Genomic DNA, 20,265 nt, shown 5'->3' with positions numbered 1-20,265 from the left:
TCAATGTGTGGACAGGTTTAGAATTCCCCGTAATGGCTCTGATGACAGTAAACAAGTCTATCAGCATTAACTTAAGCACACAATGTGCAGGTTTGAGCCATGACTTTGTCTCTCACGGTGAAGCTTTTTTCTTGCACATGTTATAGTACATGTACATACTGTAAATACCATAATTTAGATGTTCTTCTCAACATATACATTCTGAACAAGAAATCAAAAGATGATAAAAAAAAAGTTGTCAGATGAGTGTGGCAGTTAGTTTACATGCATGAATACAGGCCTAACTGTATTGACATGAGTCAATACTCTAGACATGGCTACACCCTAATGGGATATGAGTCTCAATGTAAACACTGTGGGTTTGGTTCAGTAGAATGGCTAAAGAAATACCTGCACATCAAGCAGGTTCAGGCTTTACTCTCCAACTCGTTAAAATCAGGACATTTAATATCTGAGCTGACCCTGCAGGTGACCTTCTGTTACGACTTCACATGTCTGAAACTTAATGGACAATACTGGTCTAGGTAATCAAACCATCGTCACCATCTCTCCTGGCTTCACTAAAACATTTGATACCAATACAATTTGACAAAATGACCTCTTGGTTCCAAATTCTACCTCAGACATTTAGAGTTAGCCCACTACGAAAGTAAACAATGGCAGCTCAGCACTCTGGTCTTTGTGATAAGACCTTTTCTGAAGTATGGGAACACTGTTATGTTGTCCACAACTCAGTGATGCCAAAAGACCAAAGTGCAATATCGTCTACATTCGGCGCACGCACGCTGAATGCACTTTGGCAGAATCAGCACAAGGAAGTCATTTGGTTATCGGTTAGGGATGTTGTAATGAAGCCAGGAAAGGCGGTTGCTATGGTTTGTACACCCACACGGGTATTGTTCTTAACAGGGAGAGGAAGACACACCTACATGAAGAAATTAGCATACTGCCTTTGATTGGTCGTTGAAGTTGAATGGAAAGGTAACCGTTGCTGTGATACAAGGAGTAGTTGGCTGGGTAATAGAAGGAGTGCTGCAATATGAGCAGAAGACAGCCCAGGGCCAGACAGGATAATCACATGAGAACAATTATGTTAAATTGTATGGCACATCACCAGCATCAATGTCTTTAGTCTGTGTGTGTTTGTGCTTGTGCTTGTGTGTGTGTTTGTGGGGGGAGGGTGTTTTTGAGATTCCATGCACATTTGCACATTATGAATGCCAGCAATCTAGCAATTGATTGTTTGTATGCTGATATGTTAACAAATGTTCGGCGAGAACCCAGCGAATTATAGAATAAAGAATGAATGCTAAATATCAACAGTATCAATATAAAGCCAGAGAGCTGATCCTGAGCACGGTGTATAACACACACACACACACACACACACACACACACACACACACACACACACACACACACACACACACAGAGACAGAACAGGAACCGCATTAGCAAACAAACAATACCAACTTCAGGGCTCACAACACTCTAATTACCATTTGTACTGAGATTAACTGGCTAATACGCAGTTACCGATTGGACACATTGATTTTAAACTTCAAATTATGTGTGTGTGTGTGATTTCCAAACTGTGAGAATGTCTTTATCCAGTTTTTATTAGAACTATATCACAATGTCTTCTATACTAGCTCTCTGCTGTACATACGTTTTTTATTTGATCAAATGTATGAATAGAGTGTGTGTGTGTGTGTGTGTGTGTGTGTGTGTGTGTGTGTGTGTGTGTGTGTGTGTGTGTGTGTGTGTGTGTGTGTGTGTGTGTGTGTGTGCATGTGAGTGTGTCAGAGCCTACATCCCTACCATAAACCAGAAGGACCAGTGTGTGATGGATGTGTGGCTAGCTGCGGACAGAGCAGCCCTGGGACTCTGTGCTCCAGTATGAAGAGGGCCAGCAGCCCAACAATCTACCATGCATCACAAACAACACCACATCCTCTCAAGAGACCCAGCCCATATATGGAGGTACTTTCATCCTTTGCATAAAGTCACGGGTTCAGAAGGCAAACAAAGCAGCAGTCAGGACCATGACAGCCTTGATAGAAAATATTTTACATGTTTTACAAGTACAATTATCACACACACATTTTCTTTCAGTTTAATCTGATACCTCATCCTCTGTCCGCTAACGGTTGTAGATAATGCAGAATGCTGTAGGTTATGCTGCCTGTTATATGTTGTATGTTGTGTTTTATGCTATTTCATAAGTAATACTCAATCCACTGACCCCTGGATCTCTAACCCTGCTTGTCTGACACACCCACCCACCCACACACACATATACACACAAATACCCTGGTACACAACCTTATGCACACACACACAAACACACACACACACACACACACAGAAACAAACTCACATTCTCTGACACACAACCATGCTCACACACATTACACACACACACTAATACCCTGGTACACAACCTTATACACACACACACATAAACACACACACACACACACACACACACACACACACACACACACACACACACACACACACACACTCACATTCTCTGAAACACAACCATGCTCACACACATACACACACACTCACACACACACACACACACACACACACACACACACACACACACACAGTGCAGTGGAGCAGAACAGTCTGTCACTTGAGTGACGCTGTAGCAACATGGCCTTGCTGGGCTGCAGTCGGGCCGGGCTGCATCCCCGGTCCCCCTAGCGACCTGGCTGGGGCCCTTCTGGGGCCCTTCTGGGGCCCTGCTGGGGCCCTGCTGGGTCCCGGCTGCAGCTGATTGGAGGTTTCAGACGAGGCAGCAACAGACCCCACGGGGGGGAAGAGACTGCAGATAAAGTGAGCAAGTGTGAAGTGCGAGGTCACGGCTGGATACAAGACAGTGAGTTGGACAAGTTTCCACAGAACCTTTTAAAGCCTTCAACATACCTAGCCCTCATTCCAGCAGAACACAGTGAGCCGTTGTTCAGGGCAACTACAAACGGAATGGAGAGCGGAGCAAAAGAAAATACACACAAAGACACCAGAACAAAGAGAAGAGGGGAAAGGCAAGGGCCCTGGAGAGGAGGAGGAATTCTCCCCGTTACTGACTAGTGGAGCACATGGAGACGAGTCATGCGTCTGATGACACTGGCTTCCATTTGTTTATGAAACGTCCACACACTCTGCCTCCCTCCTGGGGAATGCAGAAGCCAGTGGATTCCAACCGTTTTGGGCCTGTGACCCATTTTGTCTTCAAGGTCTGGAACTGGTCGTGAACCCAGCTTGCATCGACTTCCTATAGTGATGTTAAGGTTCCGGTGAAATACTAAATAAGTCTCCTACTAGTCAGTGAGAAGAATAGAACGCTGTAAGCTTTTCAAACATGTGCTTCCATAATATGCAATCAAGAAGAAGGATCCCCATGGTTTGGCCCTGTTTCAAGGAAGATGGCCACTCTTTCGGGCGCTCCTCTGTGCCACTCTCCCTTCGGTTTACAGAGAAAGCAAAAACATGTTCTGCTTTCTCTGACCTTTATCCAAACCGGTGTGCGAAAAAAACAGATCCATGGTGTTTTTTTCTCCCTCGATATGACTGTTAGCAGAAGACAATGGAAAGAGGGCAGGTGTTTTCTCTGCAACAGAAAAAAACAACAAAGCTGAGTCAACAAGCGTGGACTTGCCCCAGGAAGCCGCTCCACCCTGCCTGTACCAGAGACCAAACAACATTTGATAGCAGTGAAAACACAGCCCAGCTGCTGGTGCAACCACTAATGATCTGTCTGCCTCCGTCTGAACCACGCTAACACCCTCGCCACCCGACAGGATGCAGCGGGAGGAAACTTAACACAATGCAAAAGCAGTAATCTGTGAAATCGTCCCGTTGGGGGGTGGTAATATACACCGGTGCGTGAGGTGGTAACCTGCCTTTGGGGCGTTGAATAACCATGCACTGATACTTTTACTTTGTGGCAGAACTCCTCCCGGGTTCATTTCACTTCATTTTAATATCTGGAGTCCGAGAGACTGAAGTCTCGTGAGGTCAGTCTCCACAGAGACATTTTGGACTGTGAGGAATGAGGAGTGAGTTATCAGTGGTGAGGAGTGAGGAGAGAGCTGACAGCTGAGACCAGCTATGAGCTGACGTATCAGTGCTGCTCTACATGAGACATTCGGCTCTCTGATGGCTCCTCTCCACCCACATCTCCTCTCCCATCTCTCCTCCTCTCCCCTCACATCTCTCCTCAAGTATCCCCTCCACTCAAATCTCCCCTCCTCTCCCCTCCCTCCCCTCCAGTCTCCCCTCATATCTCCTCTCCCCTCCCGTCTCCCCTCCCGTCATATCTCCCCTCCCCTCCTGTCTCCCCTCCCCTCCAGTCTCCCCTCCCCTCCCGTCTCCCCTCATGTCTTCCCTCCCTCAAGTCTCCCCTCACGTCTCCCCTACCCTCACATTGCCCCTCCTCCACACTCCCTCACCTTGACCAGGACGCCAGCCCAGGAGCTGACAAGATGACGTGTGTGTGTGTGTGTGTGTGTGTGTGTGTGTGTGTGTGTGTGTGTGTGTGTGTGTGTGTGTGTGTGTGTGTGTGTGTAGGGAGAGTTTTTTACGTCAAAGAAATTGGTTTTCAGGATGCCAGGGACACTTAAGAGCGTACTTAGGGGCTGAAGCCATGCTTATGAATGCTGTATTAGAGAAGCCTGGAAATATATTTTTGCACACACACACACACACACACACACACACACACACACACGCACACACACACACACACACACACACACACACACTAGGCCCAATCAATCGGGTGCTGAATGAGAACATGTTGGGGTATTTCAACAGGTAAGTGCTGACACAGACGCGGCTCCATTAGGGTTCTAAAAGGAAAGGCTGTTGGTGGAAGCAGCCCCCAGTGTGAGTCCCGTGACGATTGAAAGTATTTAATCTGAGTCACACAGAGTCAAACAGAGGGCTTAGACAACTCTAATCTGACTGGCCCTGAAGACACAACATTCCTGCTCATTTTGTTCAATAAAGACACAGAGAAAGGAGAAAGGGACAGCAGCCTAAATAGGCATGATGGAGATAAGGAGAACCACACATTGTTCTCTGCTTTATTCGGCTGATAGAACCTTATCTCACCCACTGCCTCCCCACTGGGCCACAGGAGGAGAGTAGATATACAGGCAATATATTTCTCCTGAGGGAGAAGATTAAGTATATATTAGATATATATCTATCCTGAGGGAGAAGAGAAAGCAGGAGTACGGTATGAATATATAAATATTCAAGTATATAAATCTACAAGGGTCCTGGAGATCAATTTCAGAGGTTAGCGGAGGCTAACGCTAGCTGGCTCATGTGGGAGAGCAAGGGCTTGCAGTATGAAGCTCTGGTGAACCATCAAGCCCTGAGAGCACCACTCTCGTTCGTGTGGGATCCAGCAGTCCTACTATATTAAAGCCTAACAGCACAACTCCTGGGGGGAGACGGCACAGTTCCGACGGCTTGTATCCCGTTGCGTTACGGGGATATTCGACCAGAGAAAACTCATCCAATGGTCGGTGATGCGTTCAGAAGGGGATTTTAACAAGTGTATTTCTAAAGTGGTCAGTCTTGGTGTTTGAAACCTTTACATAGACTTCAGGCCAGTTTAAAATAACTGCTGTCTGAGCCCACCATTAACGCAGCAACAGAGTTGGTTGAAACAAAAATGAGGCCATAAAGTGAAAAGCCCAGTTCATTGAGATTTGAGTTAATCATATTTTAGAATATAATCATTATATTACATTTGAATGCCTAATTTGTGAGAATACACTCTCAATAACATTTGATAAGTGTGTATTTGATATGTTTTCATTTGAACAAATATTACTTTATTTTGAAACTGGTATCTCCTGCTTGGACTACACACACTTCCCATACATATCATTTGTGTGTGTATGTGTATCGGATGTTTGTGAAACTTATGAAACTGTCATAGTGTTGCAACTCCATCCCAGAATACTCGTTATCTGGGGTTCCCTTTCCAGATTGAAGACCAGAGATCCCAGGTGTGTCAATTAACCATTCCTCAAACACAAAGGCACAGGCACAAACACACACACACACACACACACACACAAAAAAACATCTTTATTTCCAGGTGTGCTATGAGCCCTGTGCGCTGCAGTTGCCATGAAAACACGTTAGTGTAATTGAGTTAATGTTCAGCAGGAGCTGATTGATAGAGTTACCTGCCTGACCATACACCCCGCGGGCTGTCTCACAAACACACACAAACGTAACACATCTTCTTGCTAGAAACCTCAACACAAACACACAACTTACCTCTATCCCAGTATAGGCAGACACACACTCGGACAAACAAATATCTGGTAGGATATACTGGAGCTTACCTCCACCCACCCACCCACCCACCCACCCACCCACCCACCCACCCACACACACACACACACACACACACACACACACACACACACACACACACACACACACACACACACACACACACACACACACAAAATGGGCCATGAAGACACTCCCCGAGCTGTCCTACGGCTTAGCAGGACAAGGTCAGAGAGAGGGAGAGACCGAGAGAGAGAGAGAGAGAGAGGTTTCTATAACAATGGCACCTCTTTCTATATCTCTTTATCTCCCCAGCCCAAGAACGAGGGTTGTAGGATATTAATAGTTTGAAATGAGATCCAGGGTGTTTCCAAGCTTGGTGAGACACACCTCCCCTCAGTGTCAAATTTTGAGAGGAGGTATTTTTCTAGAAAGCATTTCTAAAAGCATTTAACTGTGAAGAGTTCATGATCACAGGTCCCATCACACCTCCTCTACTCACGCTGGCCTATATCCATCTTTTTTCAGGCTTTGTTCTAATTCCACCCCAAACATATAGAAGATAGAAGTGGTGGCACCCACAGTGTAAAGGAAATTTATCCGAATGGGCTGAAAAATAAAATGTTATTTTTCCAATTTTTCCAATTCAGGGAGAGAGACAGAAAAACAGGCGGGCAGACATACAGACAGATAGACATTCCAATCTTAAATCTGTCAGCAAAGGCAGCTGGCGTCAGGGGAACTAAGTGATAAAACCACAGTTCCATGCTCTCACTACTAAATGGATCTACCCCTCCCTCCTCTATCTCCCTCTCTCTCCCCCACACCCCAGAACGGGGGAGGGACCCAAACTAGCAGACAGAAAGCAAAGCAGAGAGGGCCTCATCTGGGAGGTAAAGAGCAGCTAATTCTTCTGAGGCAGAGTACGTCTCTGAGCCACCAGCAGCACCACAACCACTTCCAATGAAATCCCACTCCCAGGTGCTCCGCTTGCCTTAACCGACAGAGATGGGCTTAAAGTGTCAGGCCCTGACTCTGAAAGGAGAATCAAGAATTAGGAAAAGCATTCCTGTCTTGTGTTCTGGCAGCGCGATGACGTGGTGACAATGCTGGGCCTCCTAGTTGCTCAAACCTGTGGCAGGATTATCTTTAAAAATGCCCCTGCCCACTTCCTCTCAAAAAAGGTAAAACCTGCATACTGTTGGGGAAGGTAGAGCGGTTCCTTGGACAATTAATGTCAACAATATTTTCCTTCCTGGTAGACTGGGTAGCCCCGCCCATTCTGCTGGCGATTTGAGTTCGCCCTGCAGAAGGGTCTGGAGAAGAGCAATACATTTCGTTCTAGTTTCGATACATTTTTGCGGGAGCCAATCACCAAGCTGGCTTTTCCCCCTGGCGCGCTATTGGCTGGTTTAACACAATGACGACAAGGGAAGCGACGGCAAGCAGCCAATTGCGTACAGAGTCATTTGAACTAGGCCCATTGATCAGGACTCTTTTGCTGAAGAAAATGACAGTAGCTTCCCCAGACCAACGTGCAATCTACGATTGAGCTTGGTCTGGCAACAGCCAGGCTACCTTCCTGGAGCTCCCAGGGCTCTGCAGCAAATCCTGTTTTATAAGCAGTGAAGTCGTCTAACCTTTCTGAGTGTGGATAAAAAACACTTCATCGCTGCTGGTCGTCTCTTTAATGCTGGTTTCATATCCTAAAAAGAAGGAAAAGAAGAGGAAGAAGAAAAAGAAAAACAAGAAAAAGAAGAAGAAGAAGAAGAAGAAGAAGAAACAAATGTCTCCCCTGAAGGAGGTGAGCGAGCAGCTCCAGCGAACGGGTTCCCTCGGCTGCGAATGGCCGATAACAGCCTGCTCTAGCTAGGGGAAAGCACTGTCCTGCAACCTTTTGTGTCTCAACGCCGATCCATTTCAGGAAACAGCCAATTTGTGTAGCAGTAAAGGGCCTCCTCCAACAGACACCCCTGGGGTCTCAGACATTTAGTTCTGCCTTACAGCTCCTTCACTCCGTTAATGAGAACATTAATTACATTCTGCTAAAATATCTCTGAAATACTAAGTGTGTGTGTGTATCTGTGTGTGTTTTTGTGTGTGAGAGAGGGAGAGAGGGAGAGAGAGAGAGAGAGAGAGAGAGAGAGAGAGAGAGAGAGAGAGAGAGAGAGAGAGAGAGAGAGAGAGAGAGAGAGAGAGAGAGAGAGAGAGAGAGAGAGAGAGAGAGCCAACATGCTCTCTGTGTATGTGGGAGAGAGAGAGACTCCATGTATGTCTTCACACAAACACCAGAGCCAGCGCGCTGGTGGTGTACATCACGCCGAGCCCACCACTCGATGAAATACCTCCGGGGTGAACACAGGGAAGTGTGATCTAATGAGTTGGAGAAAAATTATGAAAATCTGTGAGAATATGTGAGGATAACAGCTAAAGCTAAAAATGTACATTGCACAACATAGAGTAGTGTAGCAGTGCTGCCAAACAAAACAAAGGCAGACATCGATATCGACATCAAGGTCGTCACATTGATGTTGATACTCATGATATTGGTGCTAACCAATAGTATCCGCCAAGATACCAGGTAGTATAGACAATGATAACCAGCGGCATTAGCCATAATAACCAGCGGTATTAGCCATAATAACCAGTAGTATTAGCCGTAATACCAGCAGTATAATCTATAATAACCAGAAATAGTAGAGCCATAATAACCAGCAGTGATATCCATAACAACCAGTAGTATTAGCCATAATAACCACTATTATTAGCAATATAAACCAGTAGTATAAGCCACATTATACAGTAGTATGAGCAGTAATAACAAGCAGTATTAGCCATAATAACCAGTAGTATAAGTAAGGGATAATGTATAGAACGCCGGTAATTATAGGGAAAAAAAGCCCAGACAGTGCAAAGCGGAGGTGCCTTGCTTGACGGCGTTCTATACATTATCCCGCTGATAACATGGGTACTTGCCAAAACTAAAAAATTACTTCACCATTGTGTCATGTACAATTTATTTGCTATCATTCGTAGTGTTGATCAGCGGAGAAATAGTTTGCCAAAGAGGTGGACGTCGCTTAGTAGCCGAATACGCTGGGGATGTTAAGTTACCGGACTACTTACGTAGTGATACGAAAGACCTGAATCAGAGGCAAAAAAAATCCCTTTCCTTGACAGTGGTCAATTATGCTTAGCAACAGTCAATTATCAAAAATGAATTGACCGCCGGATGTCGGGAAGGCCCATGCATGTGACCGGAGCATTCTACAGCATCAAGAAGAACCGTGCAATAAGCCATAATAACCAGTAGTATTAACAATAATAAACAGCAGTATTATCCATAATAACCAGTGGTATTAGCAATAGTAACCAGCAGTATTAGACATATCAACCAGCAGTACAAGCCATATGAACCAGCAGTATGAGCCATATGAACCAGCAGTATTAGCCATATGAACCAGCAGTATGGGCCATATCAACCAGCAGTATTAGCCATATGAACCAGCAGTATGAGCCATATCAACCAGCAGTATTAGCCATATCAACCAGCAGTATGAGCCATATCAACCAGCAGTATGAGCCATATCAACCAGCAGTATGAGCCATATCAACATGCAGTATGAGCCATATCAACCAGCAGTATTAGCCATATGAACCAGCAGTACGAGCCATATCAAACAGCAGTATGAGCCATATGAACCAGCAGTATTAGACATAATAACCAGCAGTATGAGCCATATCAACCAGCAGTATTAGCCATATGAACCAGCAGTATTAGCCATATGAACCAGCATTAGCCGGATGCCTCCTCACCCCGTCCCCGGTGGTGATCAGGCGTAATCCAGCACTAAGCTGTTCCTTAATTACCCAGCAGACCGCAGACGAAGGGCCAAGTCACAGACCTGCGACGAGGTCTCGCACACACTGCCACACACACACTTGGTAATTTGGTACTCACTCACACACACACACACACACACACACACACACACACACACACACACTGGGTACTTTGTTTCTCACTCATACACACTCCCACACACACATGGTCATTTGGTACTCACAAACACACACACACACACACACACACACACACACACACACACACACACACTCTTTCTTATCTGTTGGTTTCAATGGCCAGAGCAGAGTTGCTTTCATATTAGCAGGGTTGCGTTTTTCATGGGATGGATATGGATGTTATGCTAATTTATCTCTACTAAAATGTTAACACTGTTACAAAAATTACACAAACAAACCCACCACACATGACTTTGATTTATACGTTCAAACGTGCCCGTGGAGCTCTGCAAATATTTACTTATAATCAGGTGGCGACAATCAGCCATACGCCTCTTTCCATATGCTCACACAAACACACGTGGCCACCCATAGCGGCAATACCCATAATCCACAATTTGCATTTTTCTTGCATTTTCATTGCTACTGCGGCTCTGGGCGTCCGGGCATTTCTTCCGATTTTCTGTCTTCTTCAATAATTTCTAGACCAACCAACGATGCTGACTTCAGTCTACCATGGAGGCTGACATCAAAGGCCGACGCTGCGTTTCTCACCCAGCTTGGGACCACGCAGCCTGCACCCCCCCTCCCCTCCCCTCCCCCTTTAATCCCATGATGTCTCCCGGAGGGATCACCTGCTCCCCTCTCTCTCTCTCTGTCTGTCTGTCTCTCTGTCTCTCTTTCTATCCCCCCCAGCCCCCCACCCACCCACCCCCCTCCCCTCAAGCCTGTGGGATGAACCGTGCAGACTGGAATGGAAGAAAAAAAAAAAGCAGGATTCTTTTTCTTTCAGGGAGACGGTGTGGGGAGATTGGTCGTCTCCCTGGGACACGATGGCAGACGAACGGATCGATGGACCCCCGAGGGGCCGCGGTTGCTCTGCCGGGTGGCAGTAATTCACCGCTCTGCCAAAGCCATTCCACATCTGCACCCTGACTTATGGAATGCGGATGAGCCCTGAGACAGCGGCCATGTACTCATACTTCAGTGGCAGAGCCGCAGAAGAGCAAACAGCAGACTTTACATCATACCAATTAACAGAGCGGTTGCTGCTGACCGAAGGTAAAAGCAGTTCACTGGCGCCATCGCTCCTGATTAGCAGCCCCAGTCTCGCTGACTCCCAGTGTGTTAATACACTGGCAGTGCGTTCATTCATCCATTAGTCCCAAGGCAACACTGCCCCCCTTGTCAAGGAGAAGGAAAAAATAATGAAATAACATGACCGGGGCTCAGTGCAATCGGCCGTGTCTGGGCCGCAGACGTTCCACATTGACTGCATCGGTGCAATCGGCCATCGTTCCTCACGAGGGAGATGGAGGAAAGTGGGGCACGGCCTCCCACATGTCCGTCATGCATTAATCTAAGGACGACATGGCACACATCACACCACGAATCAAAACCAGTGTTTTTGACAGACTACTCTGGTGGATCCATGGGTCTGTCACCGTCGATGCTGAGATGGCCGGGGGGGGGGGGGGGGGATCAATAGATCTCCCTTTTTGTTCAATCGTTTCCCTTCAGCAGCTGAATCAGAACAGAGCCAGCAGGTGTAGAGTTCCTGAACCCACTTTACTACCATCACTAAACAGGCTACTTCAAGTGGGCTGAGATTATGTAGACTGCAGATTGCTGGGACTGGCTACTATAGATGTTACTATTGACTAATCGACCAGAATTTAAAATGTACTTTTACCTACTGTATTCACTACGGCGTATTGTTAATAATTGACATATTAACAATGGCTGACTATAATATCTAAACTATAGCCTCTCCCTATCTCCAGGTTTATATAGGTACAATCTGGCGACAGTGACTTAGTAGCAGACTCATCATACAGCGACAGCCTATAATCACAGTCTATAATGGCTCCCGCTGTCAGAACCTGCCTTTCCTTGTTTCCAAGCGGTCACAGGTACACAAAGTGTCAGATGCCTTGCAAGACAAAGACAGGAGGCTCTCGTTTCATGGGGAAGTCAATTGAAGGGTACAGGGCGGAGAGTGTTTCCAGGTAAGAGCGATGCAAGTGGTCAATCACCACTGAAATTATACAGTTTGGCAGCACATAGTTGCAGTGTATCGAAGGTCCCTCACAGCTCCGTGCCATGTCATTGTGTTCATTTAGGAGGGAAGGCGTGTGCGGCGTTGGGAGATAAGTCTGGAGCTGATAGGAGTACCCGTCGAGGACCTAGGAGAGGAGATGTCTTTGCCTAAAGGGCCGCATCGGTAAGACAGGAAGTAAAGCTTTGTTTGAGGTGGCAGGCATCACTGCACAAAACCAACACACACCTGCTTCCATTACGGAGCTGGCGGGAGAAGAATAGATCTGAGCGGGCTGTTTTGACTTCCTGTGGAACGCGAGGGGGTTCAAATTCCATGCAACAGATATCTTGCGCGACAGGTCAGAACTTGACGTGGCTCCAGCGGGCACGCCGGTCCGGAACGCCGCTGTTCACCCGAGGAACAGAGGGACTGCGGACGTGCCCGTGCTCCTGCGGAAACACGACTGTAACGAAGTGAACGACGCCGATGGCTAAAAATAAAGCTCAGAGCAGAGCCGCTCTCCTCCGGGTGGGGACCGGGAGCAGCCGTTACAGCATCAGTCTTGCAGACCCACTTTCTGCATATTGAAGCTCGCTACCTCAGGGAGGCACATAAAGAAACGCTAGCTCGGCGGCAACTCCCAGCCGCTGCCTCTCCTCGTGTTCCCTCTCGCGCTCCACACTCAGGCAGAGCTGATCCAGGCAAACACACTATTCTGGAGTTGCAAGAAATGTGTTGTCTCTGTTAACCGGTACCTTCCCGGTTTTACATTATCCATTTAATAATAGTACAGTGTTTGGAGTACTTGCTTTCAAAAACGTTCATCGCACAATTACTCAGACGGCCGCTTTTGTAATGTATAAAACAGTGTATGGTAATAAGCCTGTCTAACTGGTTCTTTGATGTTGGAGGGGATTTTCAGAGGCATCTGTGCCTTGCTCGGAACAATATTGGAAACATCCCACCTGAGTAAAACCCAGCAGCCAGTCCTCCCCCTAAAACGATGCCTGGACGCTGGATTCCCAGCACTACTTGAAAAGCCTGGGGTCACACCAGGCGCCACTTTGATGAATCTAAGTAAAGTGACTTGAAAGAATGATATTACATTATGATCACCTGAGTCGGATGAGAGCATGGCTCTGTGACGCCAGCAGGAGGGAGGACAGGCTAACGGCCACGCCGGCCACTGGCTACACATAGTTCTAGGGACAAAGGGGAACTCTGCCTGGCCAGCGAGGGACTCAGGGGCCCCGGGGCCACAACACAAGCACCTGAACAGATTCTGAGCCGTCTGATCAGACAGCAGATGACCCGCCTGCCGCGCAGATCTTCCCTGACTTTTGTTGCTGACTTCACAGTGTTTACTGACACACACACACACACCGGCACAGACACACGCACATGCTAAAACACACACACACTTTTTAATATCTTTGTACAATCTGCTGTAAACATTGACAGCATATGGCTCAGCATGAGAAATAGTACTGTGAAATGAAAAGGCCTCCCTACAAAAATTTGATGCTAACGAATTATAATAAGGGAGTAATTTACATTAAATAACTAACATGGTCAAGAACAATAGAGCAGAATTACAGGATCTCCGTCTCCATATGAAATGGAAGCACAAGGACATACTTCTTACACAGGCCTTGAGTCTCAATGGATACTACACACAGCATGCTGATTAGCTCCGTTCACCTCAATGCTCAGCCACCAATCTTGACCCACAATAGGAAAATGTGCATAGGTCAAGTGACGCCACAATAACGTCTACGCCTCAGTGTCTAATGTTGCATGCTCACTTAGCTCTTTTCTAAAGGACCAAAATTAGTTTTGTGGCTCTCCACTCGTGGGCCCTATGGACCGGTCGTGATTCCTGACCTTAATAATGCTCTGGATAATAAGTGTCAGGTGTAATTATACTGCCTCACTGTCTCTTAGAGTGGCCCCTTTCAAGAGCTTTGTGTTAGCTTCCTGAAATAGCCACGGCCCCCTGCTATGGCAGAGCAGGCTAAGAAAGAGAAGTAGAAGCTAAGAGAGAGAGGGAGAGGCTAAATGTGAGTGAGGCTAAGAGAGAGAGGGAGAGGCTAAATGTGAGTGAGGCTAAGAGAGAGAGGGAGAGGCTAAATGTGAGTGAGGCTAAGAGAGAGAGGGAGAGGCTAAATGTGAGTGAGGCTAAGAGAGAGAGGGAGAGGCTAAATGTCAGTGAGGCTAAGAGAGAGAGGGAGAGGCTGAGAAGGAGAGGGAGAGGCTAAGAGAGGAGAGAGAGATTCTAAGAGAGAGCTGGAGAGGCAAAGAGAGAGAAGGAGAGGCTAAGAGAGAGAGGGAGAGGCTAAATGGGAAGGAGGCTAAGAGAGCAAGAGAGATGCTAAGAGAGAGAGGGAGAATCTCAGAGAGAGAGGAGAGGCTGAATGTGAGTGAGGCTAAGAGAGCAAGGGAGAGGCTAAGAGAGAGAGGGAGAGGATAATGGGAGGGAGAGGCTTTGCAAGGGAGAGGCTAAGAGAGAGAGGCTGAGAGAGAATAAGTCTTAGAGAGCAAGGGAGAAGCTTAGAGAGAGAGTGAAAGGCTAAGGGAGGGAGATGCTTTGCAAGGGAGAGGCTAAGAGAGAATAAGGCTAAGAGAGGGAGAGGCTTAGAGAGCAAGGGAGAGACTAAGGGTGAGTGAGGATAAGAGTGAGTGATGCTAAGGGTGAGGGAGACTAAGAGAGCTAGGGAGAGGCTAAGGGTGAGTCAGGCTATGGGTGAATGAGGCTAAGGGTGAGTGAGGCTAAGGGTGGGTGATGCTAAGGGTGAGGGAGGCTAAGAGAGCTAGGAGAGGCTAAGGGAGAGTCAGGCTAAGGGTGAGTCAGGCTATGGGTGAATGAGGCTAAGGGTGGGTGAGGCTAAGGGTGAGTGAGGCTAAGGGTGAGTGAGGCTAAGGGTGGGTGAGGCTAAGGGTGAGTGAGGCTAAGGGTGGGTGAGGCTAAGGGTGAGTGAGGCTAAGGGTGGGTGAGGCTAAGGGTGAGTAAGGCTAAGAGAGCAAGGGAGAGGCTAAGGGAGGGAGGTGAAGGCTGGGCCCCCCCTCTGGAGGAGACACGGACGTGATCGTGTGGAAGGCATGCCCTCGACTCAGGAGACCTCCAGAGGCACTTTGCCTCGGCCACACAAACATGCTCACCACCCAGCGCTTGACCTTTCTGCAGAGCAAGCAGACGAGTCAAGAGGACTCAGACATGCTCAACCACTACCTCGCACAGCCAATTACAACCAGCAGGAAGACGAAGGGGAGGAAAGAGCGGCGAAGGAGAAGCATACACAGGCACTATGGCTGAATAAAACATAGCCAACTGCTTCTATATTAAACACAAATGTCTGCGGACATAAATAGACATATAAATGAAAAGGACAAATCTCATAAGCTTTAACAAATGAAACTATAGTTTTGAGACATGCTTGCCAATTGGCTACGCCTGAGCTCACAGGGAGAGGGCACACAAACCAGGGCCCTGGCATCTGGTACAATTCTCTGAACATACAGATGGATAGTTTCATATTCCAGGTCGGCAAAAGGAGTGAGCCAGTCGGGAACTGGCGTTCCTCCACAACTCCCGGCGCAGCGAAAGATCAGAGCGAGGGAGGTCAGCAAACAGGCTGCAGAGTGACCACTCCTCTCCTCAAACGCCTAATCACACAGAACTGCTCAAGGCAAAATGGACACCACCCATGGGCCACAGAAAATCCAGCTTTAGTCTCTGCTAGACAAAAAAAGAAAGAAAAACCAACAGTGGGTGATGATCTGTGTAACCTATCAATCTCCCATTCTTTCACACCCTCTCTATCCCTATCGCCATTTTCTCAATTTTTCAGATACTTCCTGCTGTGTCTTTTTTTTTGGGACAGATTTCTGTCATATTGCCCAGACTCCCACTAAGATGGAAACCAGCCATTTCTTCAGGAGAACATTTAGGACCAATCCAGCCCGCCTCTCACTCTCTACCCACAGTACTGGCCTTGTGGCCTGGCTTAACCACCATATCTGTAGCACATTACCATCCAAAAACAACTTCAACAGTGTGCTTCATTACTAAGTAGTTGTGCTTGAAATCTGCATCCAGCTCACTGTTAATTAACCAACTATTTCAGTGATGAACTGTGCTACCAGAACAATAACACATGCAAATGTACATATTTTTAATCATGCCATTGATATTATGCTGAACAAACAGCACACATTTTATAAATAATTCTCCACCCATACTTCCTTAAAAACTTCCTAGCTTCCTTCCTCCCTTCCCTTCCATTCTCTCTTCATTCGCCTTCCCTAAAGGTCAGTCATGGACGGAACATCAGGCTTTAGCATTGTCTGGCGCTAGAACGTTTGATTTGTGACACAGCACAATCAGCCCGGATGACGTCACTCCAGACCATGGTACTCTACAGTAACAGTGAGCGGACAGATGGCCAGCGAAAAATCCTTGCCATTCCCATCGGGAAGCAAAGAGATGTACAAGCATCAGACTAGGATTTGCAGCATTGAAATAAGGAAAGGGTGGCCAGGATCCTTCCTATCTGACACAGGTTGTTGAACAGAGAAGGAGGTACGATTGGTTTCCATGACCCAGCTTCAGTTCAAAGTAGGACAGACAAAACCTTTTCATTATCCTCACAGACGAGACTGTAGAAAAGACGCTCGATATGGAAATAATTTATTTCAATTTGACTGGCACAATGGCCCTGAGTTGTGCAAAAGGCTGGATTGAGTGAATGTCTGCGTGCCGCTGTTCTCAGCGAGGTTCAAATACCTTCTGTCTTTTGCTGTTCTCACAGAGGTTAAGATACCTTCTGTCTGTTGCTGTTCTCACCGAGGTTAAGATAACTTCTGTCTGTTGATGTTCTCACCAAGGCTAACAGTGAGACACCTTCTGTGTGATAGCGTTCCCACGGAAGTTATGTGTGAGTTTCGGGGATGAGCCTTAATTCACCAAAAATGCCATCCAGAGCTTGGATTGGCTAATGGGAGGGTAATAGCCCAGATGGTGGGGCTCGCAACGCCCCAGCAACCCAACTAAATAACCAACAGCATGTTCATTTGGTTGACATTATCTCACCGATCCTTACTGAAGAACCGCTGTTCCACTGAGCACGTTTAATGAACTCAGTGATGAGATCCGTCTTGTGTCTCTGCCCATTCCTTTTAATGATCTGCTCCACTTGTCTTTCTAAGAAGACACATTCACCTGGTAAATCTGCTGCCATGATCTTTGATAACACATCTCCAGATGAAGGACGCTGGTCACAGCACAGAGCACTACATCAATGAGCAACAAGACCTGGAACTCAGATCTTGCTTAGAATAACACAGGCTTAGAAATAAGTCGAATAACTGCTTTGGAGATTTTTTTTGCAAATATCAAATGTCTAAGTTAAAGCCCTGTTTTTATAATATCAAGGCAACATTTTGTACCTGGCATATAGCCAAAACCCTTTCACTCAGATATAAAAGTGTGTGTGTGTGTGTGTGTGTGTGTGTGTGTGTGTGTGTGTGTGTGTGTGTGTGTGTGTGTGTGTGTGTGTGTGTGTGTGTGTTTGGGTGTATAAATTCGTGCGTACGTGCGTGCGTGTGGGAGACGTGAGATCAATAGAAAATGGCTGTATCGAAATGTTCTAATTTGATCAGAATAAAATATCAAAGAAGCTGAAACACCTTTTATATTTTCATTGGTAAAATGGACTCAAATCAGTAATTGTGCTGTCTGAATTTAGAAATATTTCCCTGGATATCATTAAATTGTAAGAATATAATTGAATTAAAATATGAAAATAAAGACAGTACTGTAAATAAAATTTGGAATAACCTTAGACCAAAATAAACATCGTAGACCAGCTATTAATCACAGCTATAAATCACCATGTAGCAGTACGGGAAATATTGTTGCACACACATGCGCATATTAGAGGTACATTCAACTCCGTCTCCCCAAATAGCACAATTTAGTTGCAAAATGTTGAAATGCAAGAATGACAGAATGACAAATGTATTGCGCACTTTTATAAAGTGTGCAAGTTCAGTGAAAACGTGTTTCATATCCCATCACATATATCACCATCGCCAGTCCATTTAAAGGTGAGCCTGAACGAACACAAGACAATGCAGTGCATTCCGCTGGGAGGAAGGGGAGCGCGCTTCTGCCCAGTAGGTACCAGCCGTAACCTCCCCAAAGTGAGCACCAGTGCTACCTCTTTGTTTGATAATATAAAGTTAGAGACGCTTTGATTTAAGTTAGAGATACAGTTGCCAGGATATGCCAGACAGACCGTTGTACCTATTCATTGTGTCATTATTTCAGGCAGGACCTTGGCACCAGGACCTTGTAGACTCTTAGCGACACAAAGTTGTTAACCCAGTGAGAAGTGCTTCCTCGAAGATAATTGATCAGTGATCCAGCTACCAAACTTCCCCGAGTTTGAGATCAAGCATATAAGTCTTACCTGTTGGCCCCTCGATGCCATCAGCGTAGATTTGAACAGTCAAAATCAGCAAAAACGCGCAAGTGTTCATTTTGCAGTTTTAGTCCATTTCCAACGTGCACAAGAATTCATTTCAGTGACTCCTTAAGGTCCGGCACGTGGAAAATGTAATATGAAGTACATCTATCATCTATTACAGACTTCTTGGTGTGCGGAGTTGAGAGACACTGAACCGAACGGGGCAGTGCTAGTCCTGCTAACTGACGTCAGTGTAAACACTTTTTCTCTCTCTACGCTCCACAGATGAAATGGTGGGATATTGGCGCCCCCAAGTGATGCTGTCTAGTATGAAGAAACTTTAACCCCACTCGTATCAGCGACATGGATGCGATGGAGCATTGGAAATTCCAAGACTGTCAAAAATCGAATAATGCTGATCCTATGCATTATTTGTGTGCAATAATTTATGTTTTGAATTAATGGTCTTTTAAAATGTGAGCATAATATATTATAATATGATATGATAATATGATATATGATATTATATATATAGTATATATATAGATAATATATATATTTAGTATTTTTATATATATTAAATATATATTATTAAATAAACATATAATATAAATATATATAATAAAAATGTGAATATATATACATATATATGCGTTGTAATAATATGTAATAAAATATATAAAAATATATATATTCTATTCCAATTGAACATCCTAGCTGTTTTATTTGGTCATAAATTACTTGAGCATTCACCCCACACAACCACGTGATTGAACAGAGCATTGAAATGAGACACCTTCATCTGCTGCGCCCTGCTTTATGGCCAAAGGGAATGATCCAACATATTGTTGGAACCGGTGTCGTTGACAGAAATAACGATGGCTCAATTGGATCATGAGGGCGTTACGCACGCCGTGTTCCCATGTGAGCAGGAGATTGTAGAGATTCGGTTAAGAGGCGTGAGCGAATAAACACATTGTCCTGCAGTGAGACGGACCTATACACTTGTGTATTTCCGCGTGAATGTCATCATAGATGATGAACGATGTAGGCCTACTGCCTTGCAAATTACTTAATTTAACAAATAAGGAAAACGTCTTTCTCAAACATACAAGTGCAATCACACCTCCATGATCCAGGGTGATCCAAATTGTCTGTCTCGTTCAGGGCATATACTGTTCCAATAGATTTTAAGATGAAGCGTCATTTTATCCATGCCAATTAAATGGGATAACCTTATAATGCAAGAGATGATGCTGTGCATTAAAAAATATATTGATCCAAAGGAAAGGAGAGTTAACATGGATGGGCTCAGTATCGTTCAAGACAACTCAAGGCCGTGATAAGCAAAGCAATCAGATAGGACCAAAGCATGGCTCGTATGACGCTTATGGTAGG

The 20,265-nt window shown here is 45.8% G+C and overlaps 1 protein-coding gene across 1 annotated transcript in view; it reads right to left on the bottom strand.

Moving 5' to 3' along the window:
- Positions 1–19,065, bottom strand: part of ptprub (protein tyrosine phosphatase receptor type Ub) — a 134,173-nt gene extending 115,108 nt beyond the window's left edge. The window contains exon 1 of the mRNA XM_079753610.1: positions 18,871–19,065. Within this exon, the coding sequence (XP_079609736.1) occupies positions 18,871–18,940 (70 nt within the window). The 5' untranslated portion in view covers positions 18,941–19,065. The remainder of the gene's footprint in view (positions 1–18,870) is intronic.
- Positions 19,066–20,265: the final 1,200 nt, after the last annotated feature.

This window comes from Pollachius pollachius, assembly GCF_949987615.1.
Source record: "Pollachius pollachius genome assembly, chromosome: 1".
Lineage (NCBI taxonomy): Eukaryota > Metazoa > Chordata > Actinopteri > Gadiformes > Gadidae > Pollachius > Pollachius pollachius.
The sequence above is the reverse complement of the archived record's forward strand: the minus strand, read 5'-3'. Positions and strand labels throughout refer to the sequence as shown.